Source organism: Callospermophilus lateralis, chromosome 11, assembly GCF_048772815.1.
Source record: "Callospermophilus lateralis isolate mCalLat2 chromosome 11, mCalLat2.hap1, whole genome shotgun sequence".
Classification (NCBI taxonomy): Eukaryota; Metazoa; Chordata; class Mammalia; order Rodentia; family Sciuridae; genus Callospermophilus; species Callospermophilus lateralis.
The window spans coordinates 62,940,966-62,966,886 of NC_135315.1; the positions used below are offsets into that span (position 1 = coordinate 62,940,966).

The following is a 25,921-nucleotide window of genomic DNA, read 5'->3' on the forward strand; positions in this document are numbered from 1 at the left end:
CCCAGGAGATCAAGACTCAGTGAGAGAGAATAAGTGACTCATCTAAGGCCACCCACGGAAGGGGCAGAACCACAGTCTAGATGCAGCCGTCTGCCCTCCCCATTCTACCAGCTCCAGGGCTGGGTGCCAGATTGATGGCTGAGCTTGGAGGACATGTCAGAGGCTCACCTGCCTTGCCAGGCCCTGGGGCGGGGCCTTTGGTCCCTGGAGGCACGTGTGGCCCTTGGCTCTCCTCTTCCCCCTCCCTGTCTTTCCTCCTGTTTCCCCCAAAAGATAAATATCAGGAAGAGAGGAGCAGGCCACAAGGTGGAGCATGACTAGTGGACAGGAGAGCAGTCCACACAGTGTGACCCTGTCTGAGGCCAGTGTTGGAAGAGCTCGCTGCAGGCTTCTGGGGCCCAGGACTGGGCCTATGTGTTGGGAGGAGCTGCAGCCTTCTGCCACTGCTGGGCCATTGATTCTCTTGCAGGGGTGAGCCTGGGGACATTTAAGGACAGGATCTGCCCTCGTGGGGGATCTCAGCAGAAAGGAAAGGGGCAAGGCCCAGAACGGATTCTTTCATGGGGCAAGGCAGGTAGCTGTGGGGCTCTGTGTCTGGGTGGTCTGCAGGGTGCCCTCCTCTCTCCCTTCTTTCCAGGACAGCACTGGCCCAATATTAGGGACTGGTATCTTTATAAGCAGGAAAGGGGTCAAGTGCATCGTCACTGCCCTAAATCTCTCACACGGCTGACATCCTGTCTGTTCATGCCCTCCCTGGCCTGCAAAGGAGTCCTGCAGCCACACTGGATCCCACAAGGCAATACAAGCCTACACGGGGACTGTGCAGGTTAGAGCCTCATCTAGAGGAGAAGCCCCCAGGGGTGACGGGCTCTCTTGAGGGGAAGGTGGTGGGAAGTGAGCCCTGAGAACTTCCCTGCCAGGTCAAGAAGGGATGGCTCCTCGCCATTATCCCTCTACCCAAACCCCCAGGAGCCAACTGCAAGGTGGGGGGTGTGCTTCCACGAATGCTCCCTTTCTACTCTGTCCTCAGCAGTGGAGTGTGAATTTTTGGTGGAGGAGACAGTGGGACCCTGAGGCCCTCCTAGCCCCAGGAGGAAAGGTTGGGAAGCATCTGTATGTGCTTTGGACCCAAGGCACTGGCTCTTCTGAGATACTGGGGGCTGGTGTAGGAGGCCTTTGACCTTGGCCCTAGTGTGTTGGGTGAAGCCCAGGACGGAGACTTGGGACCAAGTAGGGGAAATGGGGCTCATCGAGTGTGGTCTTGGGCTGCTTGTCCTTGCTCAACCCTTCCCTCAGGCAGCTGGTCCGTCAGAAGGCTTTGGGGTCATGTGGCACTGCCCAAGTGCAGCTGCTGCCAGGCCTCCTGGGTGGGCATCTCTGTACTGAGGGATGAAGCAGGGCTGGGTGGACAGCAGGCTGTACTGGGGGTGGGGGGGTCACTGCAGAGCCCTCCTTTCAGAGCTAGGAGTCCCTGGGAATGCTGGGGGCCAAGCCCTGGGAGGGGGGCATAACTGGAGCCAGACCTTGGTTTGAATCCATTTGCTCACTGTGTGCCTTTGGGCAACTCTTCTGTAAAACGCCCCCACAGAACCTGAGGGAAGAGGGGAGCCCTCCCTGGCTCTTCAATGAGGACCTTAACCTGAAGGAAGCTGGGGACCTGGCCAAGCTCACATGGTCAGTGGACAGCTGGTCCACATTGCTGTTTCACTTTTTATTTTGACCCCTCCACCACTGTTCCCCAGTGTTAGGAATGAGCTCATGCTGGGGCTGTGTCCCCCTTGTTCCTCTATCCTCTGCACCATCTCCCCAGCCACTGTCCCTTCTCTCCTCCCCCTTCTTCTCCCGTCTCTCTTGCCAGAGTGTTTTAAAGCAGATCCTGACAGCATGTTATTTCATCTCATGTGCATATGAACAACACCTTTATTTTTTATTTATTTATTTTTATGTGGTGCTGAGGATCAAACCCAGCACCTCGCCCAGGGACCACTGAGCCCCAGCCCCAGCCCTGAAATATAGAATTTCTTTTTAAATTTTATTTAATTTTTCACTTTTCGGTGGACACAACATTTTTATTTTATGTGGTGTTGAGGATCGAACCCAGTGCCCTGCATATGCCAGGCAAGCTCGTTACCACTTAAGTCACATCCCCAGCCCCCTGAAATATAGAATTTCTAATAGATAAGGACTTTAAAAACCACAACTGTGATACTTCACCACATTTCAAAAATTAATAATTTCATTTTGAACAGGTTGAAGAATACTACAAACAGCAACTATGTGAAGTGAGTTTAATCCAAGAAGCCACCTCTTCCATGAGGATTGTGAACATTTTCATTGCCCCCAAGTGACTTTGAGTCCCTTTGTGGTCCCTCCCTCTTGCTCCATCCTGCCTGCTCCCCCTACTCAAGTTACCACTGACCTGCTTTCTGTCACTAGATGTAGTTTGCATTTGCAAGTATTTTTATAAATGGAATCATCCAGTATATACATTTTTTTTTGGTCCAGTTAATACATATTTATTTTTTGGTATCAGGGATTGAACCCAGGGACACTAAACCACTGAGCCTTTTTTATTTTGTATTGTGAAACAGAGTCTCACTCAGTTGCTTAGGGACTCCCTAAATTGCCGACTCTGGTTTTGAACTTGGAATCCTCCTGCCTCAGCCTCCCCACAGGCATTACAGGCAAGCGCCATGCAGCCTGGCCTGCATTGTTACTTTTTATAAACAATTGACTGTTACTGTATCAATAGTTCCCTTTCATTTCTGTAGAGTGTTCCATCGTATGGATACAAAGTCTCTAAATATAGAATGGATACAGTATAGTTTGTTTACCCCTTGCCTGTGGCTGAACACCTGGGTTGTTTCCAGTTTTTGCTATTTGGAATAAAACTGCTGTAAACATGCATGTTCAAGTCTTTGCTTAGGCAGCTGCTTTCCTCACTCTTCAGCAAAATATTTAGAAGTGGAGTGGCTGGGTCATTTAGTAGATGTGTGTTTAGCTTTTTAAGAGACTACTTTTGAAAGTGCTGGACCTTTCTACTTTTTTTTTTTTAATTTTTAATATTTATTTATTTTTTTTATTCTCGGCGGACACAACATCTTTGTTTGTATGTGGTGCTGAGGATCGAACCCGGGCCGCACGCATGCCAGGCGAGCGCGCTACCGCTTGAGCCACATCCCCAGCCCAACTTTTCTACTTTTTGATCAATAGTGACTGAGACGTCCAGTTGCTCTGCTCCTGTCCAGCCTTGGTGTGGTTAGTCTTTTTATTTTTAGCCACTCTAGTGGGCACACATTTATCTTGTTATTATTGAGTTTTAAGAATTCTTTCTATATCCTGGATATGAGTCTCTTATCAGATAAATGATTTATGGGCATTTTCTCCCATTCTGTGGGATTAAGCTTTTGTGCTTCACAAGTGTCCTTTGAAGCACAAAAGCTTAATTCTTTGAAATCTACTTTATTTATTTTTTTCTTTGGTTGCTTGTGAGAAATCATTGCTATGCTGAGGTCAGAAAGATTTACATCTGTTTTCTCCTAAGCTCTGACATTTAGGTCTTTGATTCACTTTGAGCTAATTTTTGCATAGGTGTGAGGTTAGGATCTAGCTTAGTTCTTTTGCATGTGGTTATTCAATTGTCTCAGTGCTACTGGTATCCAGTCGATGCTACAATATTCAATTGTTTCAGTATGCTGGAAATCAGGAGTGTGAGTCTTCCAACTCTGGGTCTTCTCAAGATTGCATTGCCTATTTTGGGAACTTGAATATCCATGTTAGGTTCCGCTTGTCGATTTCTATGAAGAAGCCAGTTGAGATTCTTCTGCACCTACTGAACATTTTATCCTGGTGCGCACAGCATCACCATAAGTAGACATCTGCCCCTGCCCTTTTCTGCTGAGTCATTCTTCAGGGTGGGGCTGCCTGTTCTCTACTGGCTGACCTGGGGGTGAGCTCCATCTTTATACGATGTTCCAGGTAGAGCTGGAGCTAGTACTGGAAGCCAGAGCCCCTGCTCAGTCATCTGTTGGACTCGTTTCTCATGGTTCTCTCTTCCTCCTGCTCTTGTAAATTGGGGGTGGGAGGTTAAGCAGTGTGAAAAGGCAAGAATGCTGATTGAGCAGACCCTGTCCTGCACCATAGGATCATGGGATATCCTCATGCCCTGCTCCCCAGCCACAGCCCTTCAGAAGTGAAGCAAGCTTGCTCAGCGCATTGTCTAGCAAACTCTGATTGGCAGAGGGCTCTGTGTCCTGGCTTCCCCATTGTGATCTGGGACCCTCTCTCAGGCATTCAAGTGCAAATGTGACTGTATTGCAGGGGGACACCTTGTGTGTACCTGACATTGATTCGCTCCACAAGCTGGTGGAAACAGCAGGTAATTACTGTCAGAAGCTGCGGGCGAGCTGTGTCCTGTGACAGGGCACTTGAGCCGTGTGCCAGGGAACATTGTCACTGATGCTGTCCTTGCTGCTGCTGTTACTGTGCACTGGAGGGGGCTGGGCACAGGCTCACTGCTCCAAAGAGGAAGAGATATGCTGGCCAGATTGGGACAGGCCTCCAGAGGGAGCCTCGGCTTTGTATACCTAGAAGGACGGTGTGCACCTGGGCATCAGGGAAAGGGCAGGTGGAAGTGAGGCCACTTGGGGTGGAAGCAGAGAGGGGGTAGGTGGTCAAGGGAAGCTGGGGCAAGAGCTCATTTGCTAGTTCAGGGGCTCACCTAGCTCAGTAGGGATCGGGCTCTGGGCCCCACGCCTGGCTGTGTGCACCTGCTGTGTTTGATGGTGTCATGTCAACCTTTGCTTCAGGTGAGACAGGAAGGGCACCTCAGATGAGCTGTTCTCATGCTGCTGGGCCCTCTAGGGCTGGTGGGACCATCTGGTGGCCTTGGCAGCCTCAGATTGTCCCTCCAATGGGCCCCAACAGACCCTAGAGCCCACCTCCTGCTGCCAGAGGAGCCGTGAGTTTCTTGCTCCAAAGGAGCCTGTGTTTCAGGGGGCTTGGGTTGGGATGTGGGGGAGAGAGGAGCCAAGTAAGTGCCCGTAGGGGATCTCCCCCATTCTGACCCCTGTGTGTCACTCTCCCCCAGGAAGGACTGTGACCTAGCAGTCTCACACTGTGCCTTTCCCTGGGGGCCTCCTCCCTCCCTTCTTCATGGGGCCTCAGGGCTCCCGAACAGTCTCCACTTCCTCCTGGCCAGCCTCACCCTAGAGGCCTGGCTCGCTGGGATGTGCAACCTGTGGTCTCCCTGTGTTCCCAAGCCCCTCCTCAGTGGCAGCTCCAGCACACAGGCAGGGTATGTCAACCAGGGTCTGATTTGTGAAACCATGGCCACAATTCACCAGGGGTATGGCAGGAGTTCAGAGGCGTAAGCAGGTGCTGGCTGGGGCCTGGTGCAGTTAGGACATTCAGGGACAGCTCAGGGATGGGGAGTGAGTGAATAGGACTGGGGACGGGGGAAGGCCCAGCTGCAGCCAGGAGGAGCTGGGGACAAGTGCAGGAAGGCAGAAAGCAAGCAGGGGTCCTGGATCCGACTGCACCATCTGAGTGGAAGGGACCAGGCTCTCTCTTTGGTTCTCATGGATGCTTCGAAGCTAATGAAGACCCGACTCTTCCCCAGCAAAAGTTGCAGACACACAGCCTGGAGTCTTGGGCTTCAGTTGGAGATGGTCACAGACTGTGCAGCATGCCCCAGGTGCACGGCTGGGACCCCTACGGTGACTGTGGGGAACATGGCTTTTTTCTGAGGAGTTCAGATGGGATCCTGGGACTAGAGCTTGGCTTTGGGCCAATTTAGCAATAGAAGGAAGCAGAGTGGGAGAGGAGGAGCTCTGTGAGGTCGTTCAGGGGTGGCTGGGAAGGGGGAGGACCTGGCTCAGAATGCACCTGGTGCCCCAGTGTGGCTTGGGCTTTCCGTCATCTCCCTGGTGACCCTAGGTCACATAAAACTTTTGTTATTGGCCGATAGCCTGGCCTTTTTCATGCTTCAGCTCCCACTCATCTGTCTACACTAAAATGAAAACATGGTCCTATCCCACATGATTGTCTGTCACATTCCAGACACATGCAGTCATTCCTTTATCCTCAGGGTGACACTCTGAGGCAGTATATTGTTAGCTTCACTTTACAGGCCAGGAAACTGGGGACGAGAGGTCGGATCAGCTGCCCAGTGTGGACAGCAGAGGAGCAGGTGTTTGAAATCAGGAGTAAATGCTTGCCTGCTGGGTGCCAGAGTAGGTGCTCAAGTTAGTCCTTCAGTGAATGTGAAGGAGGCTGATTTTCCCTTCAAGGGGTCTTTAAAAAAAATCCACCCTCAGCAGCCCTCAGTTCAAGAACATATAAGATATCTCCAGAAAAGGGGCTGGTCCCCAGAAGGCAGCTGTCCTGATGCTTTTCTAGCCCTCAAAGAATTGGAGGAGCCAGCCCCAGGCCTCTCCCCTGGTTCCTTTTGCGTCTTGTGGACACCCGGGGCGTTGGTATTTTCAGTGAATGATGCTCACTTGGCTTTAATGATCATTATTTAATTACATGCATGACATATAAACAAGAGCATCCTTATCACAGTTTTCTTGAGTTGGAGACTGATTCTTGTCTTTGGGCGGTGAGCACCAAATCACAGGATGCCTTGCAGACCCGAGACCTACCTGGCTCTGCCCTGTACCACTGGGTTGTCAGCATCCCTGGGCGATGGTCTCCCAGGGACACGACTGTATGTGAATAATAGAAGCGGCTCCTTTTACAGAGGCTTGCTTGGCCCTGGGCTGAGCACATCCTGCGGATCTTCTATAATCCCAGGGTAACACTCTGTGATGGATGTTATTGTTATTCAAGCAGAGGAAACAGTCCAGGGTCACCTAATTTGTAAAGACTGGCTCCATGATCCAAGGGTATCCAGATCCAAGGATACTCTGTGCTTACCCAGGTGGCCTTTGGGCCTTTTCCTATGAAACCAGCAGCTCTAGGGGTCCTTGTGGCAGAGCGGGTCACCATGCAATGCTGGCGGCTCCTGGCTCTAACACATGGAATCACAGAGCCAGCCCCCATTTTCAGCAACTTCCTGGAGACAGATTTCTCCCTCTTTGTGGACTCTGATGGAAATGACACACTGCCAGGGTGTGGTGATAGGCACATGGCATGCTGGGCTTACACACTGGAGGCCTCGGGAGTGTGAGGTCACTGTGCTGTGCCTGCTGCAGTGCTGTTTGCATTGGGCATGTGTGGGCAGTGGCTGGCACAGCTCCCTGGTGGGAACTTCATGTGCCTCCAGCCTCAGGAGCCACCATGAGCCCATCAGTTCACACAGTGACTGTGTCAGCCAGCTTCCTGTGACTTCAAGAGACCATCAACCTATAAGGAGAAAAGTTTGGTTTGGGCCCACGGTTTGAGAGGTTTCATTCCATGAGTTGTCCCTGTTGTGGCACATCACAGCAGGGACATGCGGCAGAGCCAAACGAGGAAGGGGCAGCCGTTCCACTGGCTCCTTCGAGGGCACACTCCAGTGACCTGAAGACCACCCTCTAGGCCCCACCTAGACAAGGTTCCACCATCTTCCAACAGTGCTACTTCACAGCTGAGTCCTTTAACACAGTGGCCTCTGAGGGACACTTAAGTCGCAGACTATAGCAGTGAGCAGAGTCCCCTCCAGCAGAGACACTGATTCTCTCCATCCCCAGCCACGCGGGTGGCAGGCCCACCATGGTCCTATCATAGAGATTTCCACCACAAGATGGAAGCATGGGTTTTCATCTGAAAACTCAGAATATTTAATTGTTGGATAAAAGTTATTATTATTATTGTTGTTGGTACCAGGGATTGAACTCAGGGGCACTTGACCACTGAGCCACATCCCCAGCCCTATTTTATATTTTATTTAGAGACAGGGTCTCACTGCGTTGCTTAGTGCCTCACGATTGCTGAGGCTGGCTCTGAACCTACGATATCCCCCCCCCCCCCCCCCCCCCGTCTCAGCCTCCCAAGCCACTGGGATTCCAGGCGTGTGCCGCTGTGCCCAGGCATTATCATTATTACTGACTTTACCATTTATTTATTGACTTTATCATTATCATTATTTGTGATGCTGGGGTTTGAACCCATGGCCTCTTGTATGCTAGGCAAGTGCTCTACCACTGAGCTACCCCCCAGCCCTATGATCATCACCGTAACTGGCATTGGAGATGGAGCACAGGCCTTATTCATGCAAGGCACATGCTCTACCACTGAAGACGCCCAACCTGCCCCACTCCCCTTTTTTGGTACTGAGGCTGGCATCGTCAGCGTGGCTGGACGGTCTCCCCCCATGGAAGTGGGACCAGAGGCCAACAGGGCACTGTCTAGGAGCCACAGACCAAAGAAGAGTCAGGATGCTCATGCGCCTAGATGAAATGCTGATGGGCTTCTATCCATTGCCTGCTCTGATCCTCACCCCACACTGGGAAGGGGGCAGGATGTGTTTCATATCTTCACCTGAATTGTTTGCAGTACCTGGGTGATCTGCCTGTGGACCTTTCAGCTGGCTGTGGCCATCACCACTAGGACGGCATCCTGGGTTCTACTGCATCCCAGGTTTCCTCCTTTTGTGCTGGGGATTAAACCTGGTTCAGTGGTGCTTTACCATTGAGTTTCATCCCCCATTCTTTTATTTGTTTGTTTCGATACCAGGGCTTAAACACTGAGCCACATCCCCATTCCTTTTTTATATTTTATTTTTTTAAATTTTGAAACAGGGCCTCACTAAGTTGCTGAGGCTGGTTTTGATTCTCTTGCCTCAGCCTCCTGAGCCGCTGGGACCTTTTTATTTTTTAAAATTGAGACCAGGTCTTTCTAAGTTGCTGAGGGTCTCTCTAAACTGCTGAGGCTGGTCTCAAACTTATAATCCTCTTGCCTCAGCCTCCCAGTTTGCTGGGTTTACAGGCATGTGCCACCATGCCTGGCTTGTGGGAGAGATTTGAAAAATAGCGAAAAAAGAAAATGAATCAACATTTGGAGATCCTGGGGGTCTTATCCATGACAGAATTGAGCTAGGGACCTCTGGTCAGGGCTGCCCACAGCAAAAACAAATTTAGAATCTCCAAGAAATATAAATTTTGGGTAGACAACAAATGATTTTTTTTTTTTTTTTTTGTACAACAAAACGAGTTCCATGTGACTTTCAGAATAGCTCACACTGAAAAATTGCTTGTTTTTCTGCAATTTTCATTTATCTGGGGCAGCTTGTATTTGTCTGGCAGTCCTAAAGAGGGAGGGAGTTTGGACACGGGATGGGGTTCTGGAAATCGGTATGATGAGCAAACTAGGAGCAGTGAGAGCAGAGCACCCGTCATTCCTCCTCCTGCCACGTGCTGAGAGCGCCTACGTCACCCACACCCGACCCTCATGGCTGGCTCTGGTCTCCAGCTCTCTGCCTGCTTCCGGCCCCTTAATTGGATGAAGTGTGCAGCCGGGCGCCCGAAGAGGGGATGGTGGGGCTGCCGGCTAGGGAGGGAAATTAACCTCAGACCCGGGAGTCGAACTGGCTGGTGATTTATTGATTGCCTTGAAATAATAGTGATCGAATAAAAAGCCAGCCAGGCCACCCAGGAGGCAGATGACGGCTGTTCATGGGATTCACGATTCACCGATTGACCGCTTCCTCTTCCTCTTTCCTTGTGGTCTTTGATTGTCATTAGGTTGTTCTGCAAGAGCATCACCCACCCTTTCCTAGACTGAGAAGAAAGTGGGGCTCACTCTGTGGGAGAGGCTAAGAATAGCAGATTAGCCCTTGTCACCAGAACAGCAAAGTCCTGGGAACCTGGAGCCGAGTCTGGAGGACAGGCTTCCCTCCCACCGCCCTGTGGGAGACTGTGACTGAGAGTCAGCATAGTGCTGGACTGTGGGCTCCAGGCCAGGGCCTGCCCACTCACACCCCTTCACAGTTGGGTGTCCTCGGACACATCTAGGAGGCCTCTTAAATCAGGAGAAAAGATCTGCCTTCAGGGGACAGGGGTGGCCCTATGGGGTAAAAGACCTTGGCAGCCCGTCTCATCTGGCCCTAGAGGTCACCTTCAAAAAGTTGCAAACAACTAGCTTTATGGTGGGACACTTTACCTGTCCAGGTTCCCGTGTGTCACCATGACCCTGACAAGTCCCCTCGGGCCCTTCCTGGTACATCTCTCCAGCTAGCGCTGGACAGTTTGCCCATCCCTTCAGGGGTGTCAGGGAGGGCATATCAGGCCCTTCCTTGTCCCTTCCTCTTGGTGGTACTAGGGAGGGGACCCAGGGCCTCCTGCATGCGGGGCAGGTCCTTCACCACTGAGCCACACCCCAGCTCCCGGTGCTGCATTTCTGAAAGGCAGAAGTCCCATTCCTTGGATATGGCAAGTTGGCAACTCAGATTGCCACCCTCCACCTCCTCCATCTGTAGACGACAGTCCTGAGAGAAACTGGCTTCCCAGCGTGCGGAGGATAAATTGGGCACCAAATCCAGGGCCTGACTATTGTGGTGCCAGAGCCTGTGGAAGGGTCATAGGCCTCTCTGTGGGAGAGAAAAACTCGGGTGTACTCAAAAACGATGTCTTAGGATCATGTACTAAGGGGACACTGTGAGCCAGTGTGACTCATTTGAAAAGCAAATGGGCTCACAGGCCTCGGTGGAGAGAAAGGGTCTAGACAGGGGTCTGGAGAGTTCTTCTGCTGCACTTCTTTTTGGCTCTGTGACCCTGCATCGATGGTGATTGTTTAGTGGTATTTCACCCTGGGTGGGCACACACTGCTCCCCTCCCTGGAGCTCTCTACAGACCTCTCTCTGGACATGTTTCCCACTGTGACTTGAGTCAGTGCAAGTTGGAAGCCAGGCTGTTTCCTCTGGCCCAGGGAGGGCACTTCAGGCCCTTCGCAGGGTCTTCATGCTGTGAAGACAGGTGCTCTGGAAAGGCTGCTCTGTACCCCTGTGCTGCGGCCTTGGAGGCGGCCCCGTCTCCCACAGCCCTCCAGAAGGAGCCCCATCATGTGCACAGATGTCAGACTACCCCGACACCCCTCCAGATTCAGGGCCTGTCTGTCCTGCCATCTGCCTGCAGAAGCAGACACACAGGCAGAGACTCGTCTCTGTTGGCTGGTGGACTCGGCTCCCCCAGGCAGGCCTGGCCCCATTTATGTATTTCTAGAGCTTCAACAGCACTTGGCACCTTGGCCTACACCAGTAGGCACTCGCCCGTTAATTGAGTTGGGCTGAGTCTTCAAAGGCAAATGAAGTGGATTGTCTAAATAAAAAGCTGCTCTTAGGTAGGTACCCAAGAAAGGAAAATGCATGTCCACGAAAGCCTTTTTTTTTTTTTTTTTAATGTTTTGTAGTTCTAGATGGACACAATGCCTTTATTTTAATTGTTTATTTTTATATGTGGTGCTGAGGATCAAGCCCAGTGCCTCACACATGCCAGGCAAGCACTCTGCCGCTGAGCTACAGCCTAGCCCCCCACGAAAACCTTGTACCTGAATGTTCACAGTGGCATTATTTGTAATAGCCAAAAACTGTAAATCTAAATATCTATCAACTGATGATAGACAAAAAATGGTGTCTTTATTTAATAGAATAATATTCAGCCACTAAGAGGAATGCAGTACACATGTGTGCTGTAACATGCGTCAATCTTGAAAACGAGTAAAGGCAGCAAGACTCAAAGGGCCATGTGTTCTGACTCTGGTATAGGAAATATCCAGAATAGCAAATCTGTGGAGACAGGGAGCAGACCGGTGGTTGCCAGGGGATGGATGGGGAAGGGACATGGGAGGGACTGCGGATGGGTGCAGGGTTCACTTTGGGGTGACAGAAGTGTTCTGGAATGAGATCACAGTGATGGTTGCCAGTTTGGGCTAAAAGGGAAAACATGATGTGGCCCTAAGGACTGTGACATTGGTGGCCCCAGGCACCATGATGCCCTAGCCGGCTGTGAGGCATTATGGTATTCCCCCTACCCTGTGCGCTCCAGCACTGGGCATCTCCCCGACCCCCACTAGAGAGGGGACTGAGCTTCCCATTGGCTCAGCAGCGGCTCCTGCCCTAGCAGGACAAAGGGCCGCCTAGCTTCTAGAACACAGCAGAGGAACTGACAGCTGACCGAGGGGCAGGCCCTGGAACCTACCTCACTCTCCTTCCCGTAAATGTGGGCCCACACCCCTCCCCCCAGCCCTGCTGCCCAGGAGCTCCAAGGACAGGCCCAGGACTAGAGCTGCCTCCTGGAGAGGGAGTCATGGCCTTGGGCCAGCTCATGGGCAGGGCCTTGAGCTAGTCATCACTTGCCAACTGATTGGCTTCTGGGAAAGGCAGGTCCATCTGGGAAGCTGGGCTAGGCAGCAAACAGACTCACTGTGGGGCCAGGATAGTGCTAGATGGCTGGCCCTCGTGTGTCACAGCCCACAGCGTCCCAGGGCGGCAGTATCAGCAGCCAGAGACCTTGATCCTTCCTAATGGATGTTCCTGGACTTAACAAAGGGGCTATGTGCTGATAAACCTATTGCAAATTGAAAACATTGTTAAGGCAAAGATGCATTTAGGCTACCGAACAGCCTCGCCGTCTCTCCAGCCTTAAACATGCTCCCACCACTCAGTCAGCCTACAGTCAGCAAAATAACCCAACACACAAAACCTATTTTATCATAAAGTGTTGAATAGCTTGTGTAATTTACTGTATCCACAAAAGACTGTCACACGGAATACTGTAGGGTACCACTTGTTCCCCCTGGTGATCGCGGAGCTGACCAGGAGCTGTGGTTCACTGCCACTGCCCAGTGTCGGGAGAAAGGATCAGATTACACATTGATAGCCCAAGAAAAGACCCCGATTATCCCTTTTATACCATCACAAAGTTTGAAAATTGCTAAGTTGAAGTGTCAGAAGCCGGGGACCCTCTTCACATGCACATGCACATACGTATGGGTTCAGATTCATGCCCCACCCGGAGAAGGGACTTCTCACCTAATTAGAACCCCAGACTGCACATTTGCCCTTCTGCATGTTCCATGTACCTCCCCCCCTTCTCTTCCCTCCCATCCTGTGCATTCATCCGGGCACTGGACAGGCTGGGCAGCAGAAGCCCAGCTGGGGCAGCAAGCATCTGTGCCTTGACATTTGGGGAAGGCAACCAGCGAGGCCCTTGGAAAGTCAGGGGACCCCCCTGCTTGCTTCCCTGCCCTGTCAGATTCTAAATGTTGAGGTTCCAGATGTGATTAGTTGGAAGAGGCAAAAGGATTCTGTGGCTAAGAATTACAAGTCTGGAAACCGGTGCCTTCAGAAGAGCACAGGGGGATGGGGAGGGGCTTCCCATTTCTTCCTTGGATGGACACCAGGGTAGTCTCCAGGGCAGGAACAGGACCCAGGGTGCTTCCACTGTTCCGAGAACTTCCTCTGGCTCTTCTTGCTTCTCTTGTCTGCTGGGCCTTTTTGGAATTGTACATAATGGGACCAAGGTAGTGTAGAAACCCTTGGTCCTACAAGGTGGCCCTGAGGCATAGCTGGCTGGCTGAGGCAGGGGGCAGGTGCTCCTGCACGCTTCTCCTTCCTTGGCACTGGGGATTCGGGAACCTGGGAATACAGAGGGGGACTTGCCCCCCACCCCATGCCCTTGCCCTGAATTCTCCCTGATAAACCCCTCACACTTTGTTCCCCTTCTTTCTGCCTGTCATGTAGGTTGCGAGATGGGAACAGAAAACCCGCCAGCTGAGCAGGGCCTTCGGATCCCCCTACCTGGCCTGCTACTCCCTAGGTGGCGTCATCCTGCTCTTGAATGTCCTGCGCTCACACTGGTAAGCCACCCAGGCTGGCCCGCCCGCCTTGTGCAGGCCACGGTCACTGTGAACACTCATGGCCCCAGAGTTGGAGGGCTATGTCGGAGGGGGCTGCTACGACGTGGGGACTCTTGTGTCTGAACACTCAGGGAGCTCGACTCTCCAGGGCCTCGTGCCACAGCACAGCCTCTGCCAGCAGAGGGATCCTAGGGACCTCAGAAAGGAGACACTGTGAATTAGACTGTTTCATTGTAAAGGGGTCTGGGACATGGAGAAACGGAGGGGGACATACCAGGTGGTCCCCAGGGTCCCATCCAAGAACTGCTGGGCAGGGGGCAGATGCCCAGGGTGGGAGCCCCAGGGGTCAGAATCTGACACCTCCCAAGGCCTAGGTGTGAATCCGTGTCAGGAAGCCACCCAGAGCCAGGTGCTGTGGCAGCTGCCTGTAATCCCAGTGACTCAGGGAGGTTGATGTAGGAGGCTCGGTCACAAGTTCGAGGCCAGCCTCAGCAACTTAGCAAGATCCTGTCTCAAAATAGAAAGGCCTGGGGATGTGGCTCAGTGGTAGAAGGCCCTAGGTTCAATCCCGGTTAACACACACACACACACACACACACACAAGGAAGCACTCAGTCCATCTATGGGCTTGGGACATGTTACCCTCCTGCCTTGAAAGAGAAAGGTGAGAGTGGGGGAGCCGAATTTAGATGATGAAGGTCAGCCCAGGGGGCCCAGGAGTGAAGGCTTCCTCCCAGACACGAGGCCACCCCAGTCTCTGCATTCCCTGGATGTGCTTGTCCTGTGGGTACCCTGGGGACACAGGCTGTGCAGGGATGATGGTGGGACTGAGTCACTGGGACTGTGCTGAGTGGAGCATGGCCCTGCCTCTGGGCCTGGGGTCCTATTTCTGGGCTCTGCGAGAGCCACCCTGGTGGCTCAGGGGCTGAATGTGGCCCCTGTGGTGCTTTAAAAACATGAAGAAATGGCCTAAGAATCCCCATGTCTGACTCAGAGCAGTTCAGAAGCTCTGGTGACCCTGGCCACATTTCCAGGGGAACTAGTCACTGGGGGTTTAGACAGGCCATGGGCTGCCTGGTCTTTCCCACTCTCCTTGTCCCTGTAGCTCTGCAGGCATAGGGCACACGCATGAAGCATCCTGCTCTGTGCTCCATGCCTGGCGTGCGGGCAGCTGGGCAGTGGGCATGGGCGGCAAGCCAGGCTCACGCACCGTGAGGGTGTGGCCCAGGGCTCCCTCTCTGCTGGTAGCGCACCCTGCCTATCTTCTCTCCATTGTTGTGGGTTGCGCTGTCCTGTGATCCAGGAGCACAGGGGTGGGTGGGGAGGGTCATGCTGGGTCAGCCTCTACCCCTGCTTTGGCTCCTGACTGGTGCTTCCTGGCTCTTTGGCCTGAAGCTGTCCATGGTCTCCAAGTCATGTGAGTATCTCAAGGGTCTTGGTGCTCAGAGGAAGTGGGTGCCATGGCACCCGCCCTGGTTTGAGCATGAAAAAGCTTCTCCAGGGAAACCTTGCTCACCCCATGACAGGGCAAGGGCTGGGTTGGCTGCACCACCTCTAGGCCTCGGTTGCGCTCACCGACCACAGCACATTCACATTTGTTGTCTGTAGGTGGGAGGGGGCCCCCTGTGCAGGTGGGGAAAGTGGGGCTTGGCAAGACGTAGTGGGTTTCACAGCTCTGTGAGGAAAGGTCTGATCCACTCAGGTCAGAGGAAAGGGGCCACTGGGCTGGGCTCACAGGAGGAAAGGGAGATGGGCCTCTTCCCAGCCCTGCCACCCGGGAGATTGCCCACGGAGTGTCCCTACTTATAGAGGATGGGCTGCATCCGCAGGAAGGTGGACCTGGGCCCTCCACATCCCAGCAGATGGTGTGTGGGAGGAGACTGTTACCACTGACTACACAGAGCCTCCACGGGGACACTGAGGCTGAGAAGTACATTGGGCTGAAGGAGCCTAGGGAACCAGTTTAGGATCAGGCACTCCTAATGAGTGGGCCGAGCCCCCTGGGCCGCATAACCCCACTGCCTGCTGGCCAGACTGTGTGACTGTCCAGAAACACTGGTCCGTGCCGCAGATCAGCCGTCATCACCGAGCACCAGGAATGGGCAGCCATGCTAAACTCTCCCTAGGGCACTGGATAATCAACTGTGGTGTCAGCTGAGCCTGTTCATTAGATGAAGAGCCCCAAGGCTGGCATGTGGTGCGCTGGGAGCAAGCCCAGCCCTGTCCACCCAGCCCTGTCCCCAGGAAGTGCTCTGCATCCTGTTCAACTCTGACTTCCTGCTGAGCCCTATCATGGTACAGAGAAACTCACTCCAACCGTAAATGTTGGAGGCATCCCAAATGGACTCCCACCATCTCCCTGCTCAGTATGGCTGCATAGCCCTGGATCTGCCCTGGAGATCCACACCTCGCTGTCCACCCTCCTGCTGCCTCCCTCTCTGTGGATGACACAGCTGTATCCTTGGTGGCTCCTGGCCTTCAGTCCAGGCCTCCACATGGCCGTAAGAGTGACTTGATTAGGATGAACATCACACTGTATCATCCTGGCTAACACCCCCAAGGCACTAAGAATATCACCCCAGTCCCCATCTGGCCTTCCCATACCACATCAACACCCTGCCCACCCAACAGGCTCCCTTTGCCCATGGCACCGCAACTCCAGGCCACCTCTGCCCCATTGCCAGGGCAGGACCTCTGCCAGGCTCTCTCCGCACTCCCCTGCCTTGTCTGGTTTCACATAGTTTGGCTTGTGTTTTCCTGCCAGAGAACTGGTCCCCAATGGCACATTATAAAGACCCTACCTGAACAGAGCTCAGCTCCCCTGGGCTCCCGCTCAACCCCTGCAGGTCTGTGACGCCCTGCTCAGTCCCTTTAATGTGTTTTCATACCCAATGCCCCTGTTTGACAGACTGTTAGGATCAAACCTGTCTTGTTGCCTAGTGTGTCTCCAGGGACTCACCTGGAGGTGATCATGAAGTAGTTGAGATTAAATGCAGAGTGGATGAACCTGCACTGTGAGTATGGAAGCCTGGGGCTTGAGCCTAGCTGACCTATGACCTCTTGGAGGTCTGACCCTCTCTAAAACCTCCCAACATGTAAACTAGTTACCTGGCTGCTCTGGTCTGGCCTTCTCTCCCCTGGGTCTCACTCCAGCTGTGCCTAGCACCAGGGTTTGGATGGGTCCAGCTTTCCCTCTCATGGTGCAGGGGTCCCCGAGGGAGAGGCTGCCTGGGGCACGAGAGGGAGAGGTCCAGTCCCCGACAGGCCTGAGTCTGCCTTGCCTCCCACAGCTACTGCATCTCAGCTGCCTGGGAGGAACCCCCTTTCCTGCAGAGCCTAGGAACACGCAGCTGATGTCAGTACACCCGGCAGGCGCTTAACACAGTCCTGCATCCTGGTCTAATGCTGCCAAGATACTGCTCCTCAGCCGCTGCAGACCCCCAGGAACTCCCCCCGGCACAGCTGGGGAGTCACAGAGGCCCAGGAGTAGGACATGGTTAGAAGTGCAGAAGCTTTGCAATAAACATGGAGTCCCTTCCTGCTGCTGGGACAAGGATGAACAGCCCTTGTATGTGCCAAACAGAAACCACGTACTAAAACAGCCCATCTGATACAACAGCGCTAGAGGATGCACAGCACTGACCCCTCCCTTTCCAGGGATCCTGTTCCCCTTGCCTTGGCTGTCCTTTAGGAGGTGATATCTGCTTCCCCCTGGAACCCGTGTGCTGTCCTGCATGTGGCTGGCTTCACAGGGCAGAACTTGGTGGAGGCTGTGCCCTAGCAGGTCCCTCTCATTCTTCTCCACATACAACTCCCAGCAAGGTGGTGCCATATTTAACATCACCCAGCTTTGCCAGTGTCCCTTGAGTTCTTCCCAGGCCTCTGCCACTCTGAAAGTTGATGTCCACTGAATGCCACAGCATAGCATATGTTCACCCAGGTTCCTCAGTGGGGGTGGTCTGAGCCAAGAGTGGGGGAAGCTTGGGTGAGTAAGGTGGGGTCTGTCCACACCTCAGTGTGGTGGGAGACAGAGAGCCGTGGGAGGCTTGGGAGCAGGCAGCCCGGGTTGGTTTTGGGGTGTGCGAGGGCTTCCTTGCCTCCCTGGGCGAACCTCACTCATCTGCACTCTTCAGTTGCGTGCTCCCACTTCTGGAGGAGGCCTTGCTAGGGTGCCAGGGAGGGAGAGAACAGGAAGGGGTAGGAGCTGGCTGGCTGCCTGTGGGGCCCAGGACAGCTGTGGACAGTTCAGCGGCTGACCCCAGACAGAGGCCCTTTGTGTCTGCTCCCTGGGTGAGGGAGTCCTCAGCTCAGGCTGGCAGCCAAGCTGGTTTGGGCTGTCTGGGCTGCAAATTACCCTCCTCCCCCAGTGGGGCCCATTGCTCCCTGAAAGCTCTGCTGGTGGGGAGACCACGGTGACCTGCTCCCTCCCTCCTCCCCTTCCCCAGCCACTGCCTGGTTCAGGAAGCCAGCTGCTACAAGGGGCCGCCCAAGTCCAGCAAAACTACTTAATGGTTTTGCCCTTTCTTTTCCTCCACAAACAAGCCTTTCCCACGGGTATGCAGACACCCAGGCCCTCGGTGAGGGAGTGGGGGAAGGAGGAGGTGCACCCTAGTGGCTCCTCCTCTCTGGTAGTAGCTAAACAAATTTTGCAAACTACTGCTCAGGACCCAAAAAGTGATGGATCATTCCGAGTCCTAGGCTTCTAAGATCTTGGCCTCCTGGCTCCAAAATGGGGGTTGGACTCAGAGGCAGAGAAGGAAGAGTTCCTGAGTCAGGTGGGAGACCAGAAGGGACAGGAAGAGGCCCAGGAAAAGCAGCGGTGTGACCTCCAGGTGCCTGACTCTAGCCTCTCTTTGTCATCCCTCAGCAATGACAGATGGCTTTGGGACCAGTTGGCTTGGGGTGTGCAGGGGACAGAGTGCAGCCAACCCTTGGTGGCAGTTTACTTTTAAATTTTTAAGGGTACAATTCAGTGACATTAAATATATTCAGTTTTGTACCCAGTACCGCCTGCATTCTGCTTTCTGTTCTGAGTCGTGCCACCCAGGTGGAAGCGGCAGCTTGTTTCGTTAATGTCCTCAAGTTGTATCCGTATTGTAATGTACGTCAGAATTTCCTTCTGCAAGTCTGAACAGCATTCAGCGTCATGAGAGATCACATTCTGTTCACCTGTGGATGGACACTTGGGTCACTTCTACCTTTGAGGTCCATTTTAAGTTCTTCTGGGTCAGTTCCTAGGAGTGGAATTGCTGGGTCATACGGTAAAACTATGCTTAGTTTTTTTTCGAGGAACTGCTAGTTTTCCGTAGTGGCTGCACCATCGTACGTTCCACAAGCATTCCAACTTTCACCACACTCTTGCCGAGACGGTTACTCTGCCTTTTCGATCATGGCCATCCTAATGAGTGTGAGGTGGCATCTCACTGCGGTTTGTGCATTTCTTGAACCGTTCTGAATGTTCCTGGTTTAGATGCCACACTTGGCTGAGTCAGAGCCAGCCTGAGGAAGAGACAGGTGCCCAGACAACCTCAGCTCTGCCCTTGATGAACTAGTGGGCCTAGGTAGGTCATGCCATTTCTCTGAGCCTTGGTTTACTCATCTGTGAAATGGAATAGTAGTTGCTTCCAGGAAGGATCCAGATGGGAAAGAGTGTGACATGTGCACATGCACCCATATGGGATCTAGGGCTGTCCCACCTCACAGGTGCTGGGGAAGTGGAGCTGAGCTAGAGCTGACCCCCAGTGAAGCTGATGAGGAGAGCGCATGGTGGAGACGTGTGGAGTGGCTTTCGCTGAGGGGGCCCACTAATGGCGCAGTGAGCTGGGTGCCATGGTGCACCCCTGAAGTCCCAGCTACTCAGAGGCTGGCAACATAGTGAGATCCTATCAAAAACCAACAAACAGATCAAAACAACATCAACAAATGGGGCAGTGACCTCCATGTGAGCAGGTCCCCATGGAGGAGTGGGTGGAGGGGCACTGCTGTGCCTGGATGTGGCACCTTCTTCCCAGCGTGGGATGCTAGCAGAGACCTGGAAGGACCCCTCATCGCCGGTCCCTCGGCTGGGATCCTCCTTCCTCCTCCAGGACCCCACAGCACTGTGTGTGCTTGGAGAGCTAGAAGCCCACGTGAGCTCAGCTCTGACGTGCAAGTTCCAGCAGAGACTGTCTGGCTTTTTCTCCGTCTTGGGCTCTTGGGAAGGAGGCATTCGGTATCCAGTTGCTCGCAGACCGTGGCCCCCTTTTCTCCAGCCCTCTCCATGTCAGCATCCGCTGAACCTGGGGTCACCCATCTGGTAGGTCCATAACTATCCTCCTGGTTGGTCCGGCTGACCCAGGAAAATTTGAGGAAATAAGAGAAGATGTGCAAGAGCAGCCACAGACTGGTTTTCTCTTCTGATTTTCTGGGTCAAAAGACAGCGGCAGCACTGGATCTTGCTCTGTCCTGTGTTTTCCTCCAGGCATTTGCTGTAGGCCCCCATCTTCACAGAAGACCCTCAGCTTCTGTGGGACCCAGCATCTCCCTGTCCTTCCACCCTGCTTGCTCCCCTCCTTGGCCCCTACTGCATTAATTGACAGCCAGCTCCTCCCTCCCCACACTGGCTGGTGTGTGGCACGTGGGCTCAGGCGCAGGGGTGGGGAGGGGGCTTTGGGGAGAAACTCTGCTTAGGACCCTTCCTGCCTGGGGGCTCCTGCCCCCTTGCATCCTGCGACACTCCTCCCCATGCCTCACTTCGGCCCACACCTAGAGGTATGTGTTCTGATATATGGTAAAGCACACGTGACAGTTTGCCATATTAAGGTACGTGGCTCAGTGGCGTTTACTAGTTCCCAGCATTGTGCAACCACTTCTTTTGTACAGTTCCAGAATGAAAGCCCCATTGTCATGAAGCAGGTACCCGCCCCCTCTGCCCAGTCCCCTGCTCATCCTCCTTCTGTCCCCATGGATTGGCCCTTTCTGGACACTCTCCGTGTGTCGCTCTCCGGGGGCTGCGCAGAGTGAAGAGAACACACATGCACTTGAACTGACTCCAGGTCACAGCCAGGGGGGTCTGAGGGGCACTCTGCAGTCAGCTCGCCTGCCTGCCCAGAGGGAGGCCAGGGCCCTGCAGTTGCTGGTGGGTCCCAAGGGGCCACTTTGTCAGCTGGTCTGCACCAGCTGGTGGTCTGGGGAGGGCTGGGGCAGGATGAGCTGGCTTGTTATCTGGAGGCTAATGGTGCTAAGTCCAGACCCAAGTGGGCAATTAGTGCAGGTTTGTTTGCTCTGGCTGTGGAGCGTGATCGGGAGGGAGGCCTGATGGGCTCAGGGCATCTGTTGAAACCCCTTCCCCATGGCCTCCCCCCTGCCAGCCAGCCTCAGCCAGACCTGGGTAGCCTGGAGCCACTGCTTTCTATGGGGCCACCGTGTTGCTCCTGAGGAAGGCCTGTGGGGTCCGGGTGGTGTGGACAGCTGGCTTCGCAGGGCTGAGTCTGCAGCCTCTCCTCCTGCCTGTCTTGCCTGGCAGCTAGTGGCCTTGGGAGGAGATGTGGCCGTGTTGTTAGAGCATCAGGAAGCCCAGGGGGTCTTCTGGCAGTCACCAGTGGACTTCCTTGCAGGCAGCCGGAGAAGTAGTCAGAAAGGGGATCTGGTTTAGACTTCCTGGATCTCAGGAAAGAAGAGGGTGTGCATCTCAGCCTGGGCAAGGTCAGGTGGGGCCCAGGACTCAGGGAGAGCCTGCCTTCTGCAGCTGGAATGGTGGGAAGAAGAGCCCCCCACACCCCTGGGGACTGCCCCTCCACCCCTAGGCAGCCGGTGTTCTGCACTGTTCACAGGTCTGGGGAGGCAGGAGAAGCCGTTCACCTGGGCTCCAGCCATCCAGGCCCCGACCCATCTGTTTCTTTTTTGGTAACATGAGAGTCTCTGTGGGCTGCTGCGGGTTTTGGAAACACTTTGAAAAGCTGCCCTGTCACTCAGATCTGTAGATGTGTAGCACGTTGGCCTTAAATTCAAGTCCCCGGTGGTTTTGTGGGGACTACATGTTCAAATCCATTTTTGTTTTAGTACATGTTAGGAAAATGAGTCCATTAGATTGCTCATTTCATGGATAGTCTTGCTTAGTCTAAGGATGAAGAGCAAGTTCATCTCGCCCTGAGATAAAGGAGAATATGAAGTAAGTGCCAGTTTATGCTACCCGGCAACGTGAACACCGAGACCCACTTAATGACTGAGGTTAGGGAAGTGGTTTTTTGTCAGTTTCAGATGGGAACAGGGGACAGGTCTGCCTTGGGGCTGTGGACGCTAGGTGGCCAGGTACCTGTGACCTGGTATGATCCCCTGGGCTCCCGTTGCCCCTCTCCCACGTATACCCCAGGTTTCCGGGATTTCAGGGAAGCAGAATACAGTCAGCCTCAGGTCACATTGGTGACCAGAAGCTCAATCCATGTTTTAAAAATAGAACCCAAGGCACATGAATAAATCTGTTCACCCCCATCCCTGTGCAGAATATTTCCAAAGGAAATTGCTCCTATTACCCCATTCTGCCACAGAGCGCACAGCCACCGAGCCGCTTGTCCCTCTGTTAATTCTATGGGTGGGATGGACTGTGCTTTCCTGGCTTACTGGAGGGGCTGGAACACCGCTCGCCTAATTGGGCGTCGATTCCAGTAAGCCTGCCACTTGTGTCACAGCGTGTTCAAGGCTGGCTGAGCGAACATTAGACCACTGAGGGGAGGACCTGCCAGGTTTCTCTGAGGACTCTTGGAGCGGTGATCCCAGGGCACTCTGGGGGGAGCTCTGGCCTCATCCCAGTTTCTGAACGGAGGTTGATCTTCCTGCTGCCAGCCCTGGGCTGCAACCACAGGCCCAGGAACCATTAGCCAGCTCAGGAGGGGACTGGGGCAGCCCGTCACTGCCCATTCACTGGCCCAGAAGCACCCCCTGGATGAGTTCTGGCAGAGGAACCTTCAAGATGACCCACGAAGAGTGTGAAACAGGCCCAGCAGTGAGTGGCCTCCTTCTCTGCCCCTGGGCAGAAAGGAGTCAGTCACAGTAAGGCTCCCCTCCAGAGTGCCCCTCTGGCTTCCTGGCCCCCTCGACTCTGCCCTAGTGACTCACCCACTGTTGCGTGATCTGACTGGTGTCTGTTCTGCTCTTCCCACCGCACGCGCCCAGAATCCATTCCAGACAGCACTAGGCCCCTCACCTGCGCATCCCACCCTGTGTCTGCTCCAACCCCAAGGCACCCGGCCAGCCATTCCTTTATCTGGAGTGCTCTCCCTGCCCACCCCTTCCCCGGGACCCCTTCTTCATAGCTGGGCTGCAGGATCCCTTCCCTCCAGCACCCTACACCACTGCCCCAAGTTGGCGTGGCCCTCTGGCAACTTGAGCTTCCCGGCACTCCTCACAGTGTCCCCTGGCAGTCATGCAGCAGAAGCTTCATGCGAGGGAGCAGGGGAGGGTCACCAGGTCTCAGAGGAGCAGGCTGAGGCTGGGACTCGTCTGTCTGAGCCCCATTCCCTCTTCTCTCAGGAGCCCACTGGTGACCCCCAGAGACTCAAGGCACGCAGCCCAGGGCTGCCCAGAGGGAGCCCCACGAGCCTCACTGCCCCTGGGCTCGGGTGGACTGAGCTTGGAGGCTGGGCGGTCAGAGCAACCCAGACCCTTAGCATCACCCACGGCCCCCATGGGTGCCTGTGGGAGACCCAGGCATGGCCCAGTCCTGCTGGCACCTGGTCCTCTCCGTGCCCTTCCTGTCTGCTTGGAGAATGTGGGGGATGCCAAAACTGGTGGTGACAAAACCTGGTGACCTCACAAGCTAGGCCTGCAGGCTGAGGGTGGGCCTGGGTCCCAGGGCTGCCCAGAGGGTGGGGGGCATGGGTGAGGCCTCCCCTCACAACATTGGGTGTGGGTGATGCTTCCTGGCTTCATGGCAGCTCTGACCCTGCACCAGTTCCAGTGGCTCAGCCTGGAGCTGCAGGGTGACCCTGAGCCTGGGCAGCAGAAGGGCTGAGGAAGGGTGGTGGGTGGAGAACTGAGGGTGTGGGCAGTGTGACCAGGCTGGGTCTGTCCTGACCATGTGCTGCTGCTCACAGGTCACTGCAGGCCTCTGCCATGGTGTGGGTGACAGGCCCTTCTTCTCTGGCCCACCCACTATGCCTTCTTTTGCTGGGTGCCAAGAAGACATAGGGAAGGAGAAGGGCCCAGAAAGTCTAGCTGATGAAAGAATTCTAGGGAGACAGCGTGCAGTGCAGCCTAAGGATAGTGCCACAGCAGTCTGTTGTCACTGCTGGAGTGAGTGACAGCAAATGCGTTCTGCTGAAAGAGCCTGGCAAGAAAGACACTCAATGATGCATGGATGAGAGCACACAGATGACTGGACGGGTGCTTGGGTGCAGGGGGGGATGGGTAGGTGGGTGAGTGCACTGGTGGATAGGTTTATAGATAGATGGGTGATGGATGGATGGATGGATGGATGGATGGATGATTGACGGATGGATGGTCAATGCGTGGATGGGTGGATATATGATTAGGTGGATGGGTGGATGTTGAAGGGTTAGGTGGGTGGTTGATGGATGGATGGATCAAGGATGGGGGTGGGGAGGTGAGCTGCCCTTGCTGGAAGGTGTCCGGCACAGAGTGAGTGTAAGTTGTTGTGGGTGAGCAGCAGATCTTCATGTCTGTCCTGAATGTCATCATCGTGGGGAAACGGGAAATACTGGTTTGGATCCCACAGGTGCATGCCCACACGCGTCTAACGTCCAGTGCCTCTGTCTCACCAGTGCCAACTCCTTCCTATTGGGGCCTGTTCCCCACAGCTCCAGGTCTTCCACTCCAGGAAAGGAGAGTCCAACTGAAGAACCCACCCTAACCCACTGACAGGCCATCACAGTCACCCCCTTTCTGGTTATCCCACAGCCTTTGTGTGAGGCCTTCAATAGCATAGCTTCAAAGGAAGGCCAACAGGGAGAACTGGGGGCGGGGGGAGAGGACACTAAGAAGCCATTGAGGAGCCCTAAAATTCAAGTTAGCTGCCTGGGTGTGGCCTGGCCTATGCAGGGGTCTTGGGAGTCAAATGGGCAGTGTGGAGCCCACCCCAGGCTCAGTACACGTGGGTGCTGGGAGAATGGTGCCTAAGACCTCATGTGGCCTGTGCCAGGAGAGGGCAGCCAGGTGCTGGGCCTGCTGGGCCGCCTGCTTGGCACGTGCACCTTTTCTCTTTTGAGGCTCACCTTCCTCCAGAGTACAAGCTGCTCAGGGCCAGGACTAGAGCTCACAAACCAGTGGTCCTGGGGTTGAACCAGCTGCCTGCACAGAGTCCCAGATGGTTGTCATGAGGGACCTATTTCTAAAATGTGGGCTATTTCATATGCAGGTCAGGATTGCTGGCTTCTAGAAAAATCAGACTCTCTGGCAGCCTGGGCCCCTGTTCCTGTCCCCTCCTTGTGGCAGTCAGGACTCTCAAGGTGGTCTGGACCCACCTGCAGCAGGCACCGAGTGTGTGACTCCCAGGCTGACGACCTTCTGAGAGTCATGGAGCAGAATCAAGGACGTCAGGGAACCCGTCCCAATGCTGTGACGTGCTCTCTGTCCCCTGCCCTGCAGCTTCACACAGGCCATGCTGCGCCAACCCAAGATGGAGGGCCTGGATAACCCCGCCGCCTTCTGCTTGGGCCTGGTGCTCCTGGGCGTGGGCACCTTGTTTGTGCTGTCCAGCTTCTTTGCACTTGGATTCACCGGAACCTTTCTAGGTAAGACTCAGGGCTGGGTGAGCTTGAGCAGGTACACTGGGGTCCAAGGGTGAGTGGGGCCCAGCACCAGGGACCCAGCTGACTCCCAGCTCCACCACCACCTCTGGGTTTGGCCTGTCCATGGTTAAAATGGGGGGTGGGGGTGGGCTCTACTACCTCATCTGACTCCTGGTCAGTGACCTTGTGCCTCCTGAGGGGGGTGATGATGGCTCTCCCTGCTGCCCTGAGCAGGGCCCACATTTACCTCACAGAAGGCCCCCTGGGGTCCTGTTGGCATGGACAGAAGCAGTGGTCAGTCTGCCCGGGGGCACAGTCACAGCTATGCCTGGCTAGCCCTGGGGAGCTTCCAGAATGCTTGGCTGCCCGGCCAGATGGGGTCTTGGCTTGTTGTGTTTAGGCCACCAGTAGGGCTGGCACAG

The 25,921-nt window shown here is 54.3% G+C and overlaps 1 protein-coding gene across 2 annotated transcripts in view; it reads left to right on the forward strand.

Annotated features, from left to right (window-relative positions):
• Positions 1 to 25,921, forward strand: part of Pemt (phosphatidylethanolamine N-methyltransferase) — a 77,798-nt gene that overhangs the window by 44,533 nt on the left and 7,344 nt on the right. For both annotated transcript variants that reach the window (XM_076870439.1, XM_076870441.1), the window contains exons 3-4: positions 13,661 to 13,776; positions 25,357 to 25,502. In XM_076870439.1, coding sequence (XP_076726554.1) covers positions 13,661 to 13,776; positions 25,357 to 25,502 — 262 coding nt within the window. The remainder of the gene's footprint in view (positions 1 to 13,660; positions 13,777 to 25,356; positions 25,503 to 25,921) is intronic.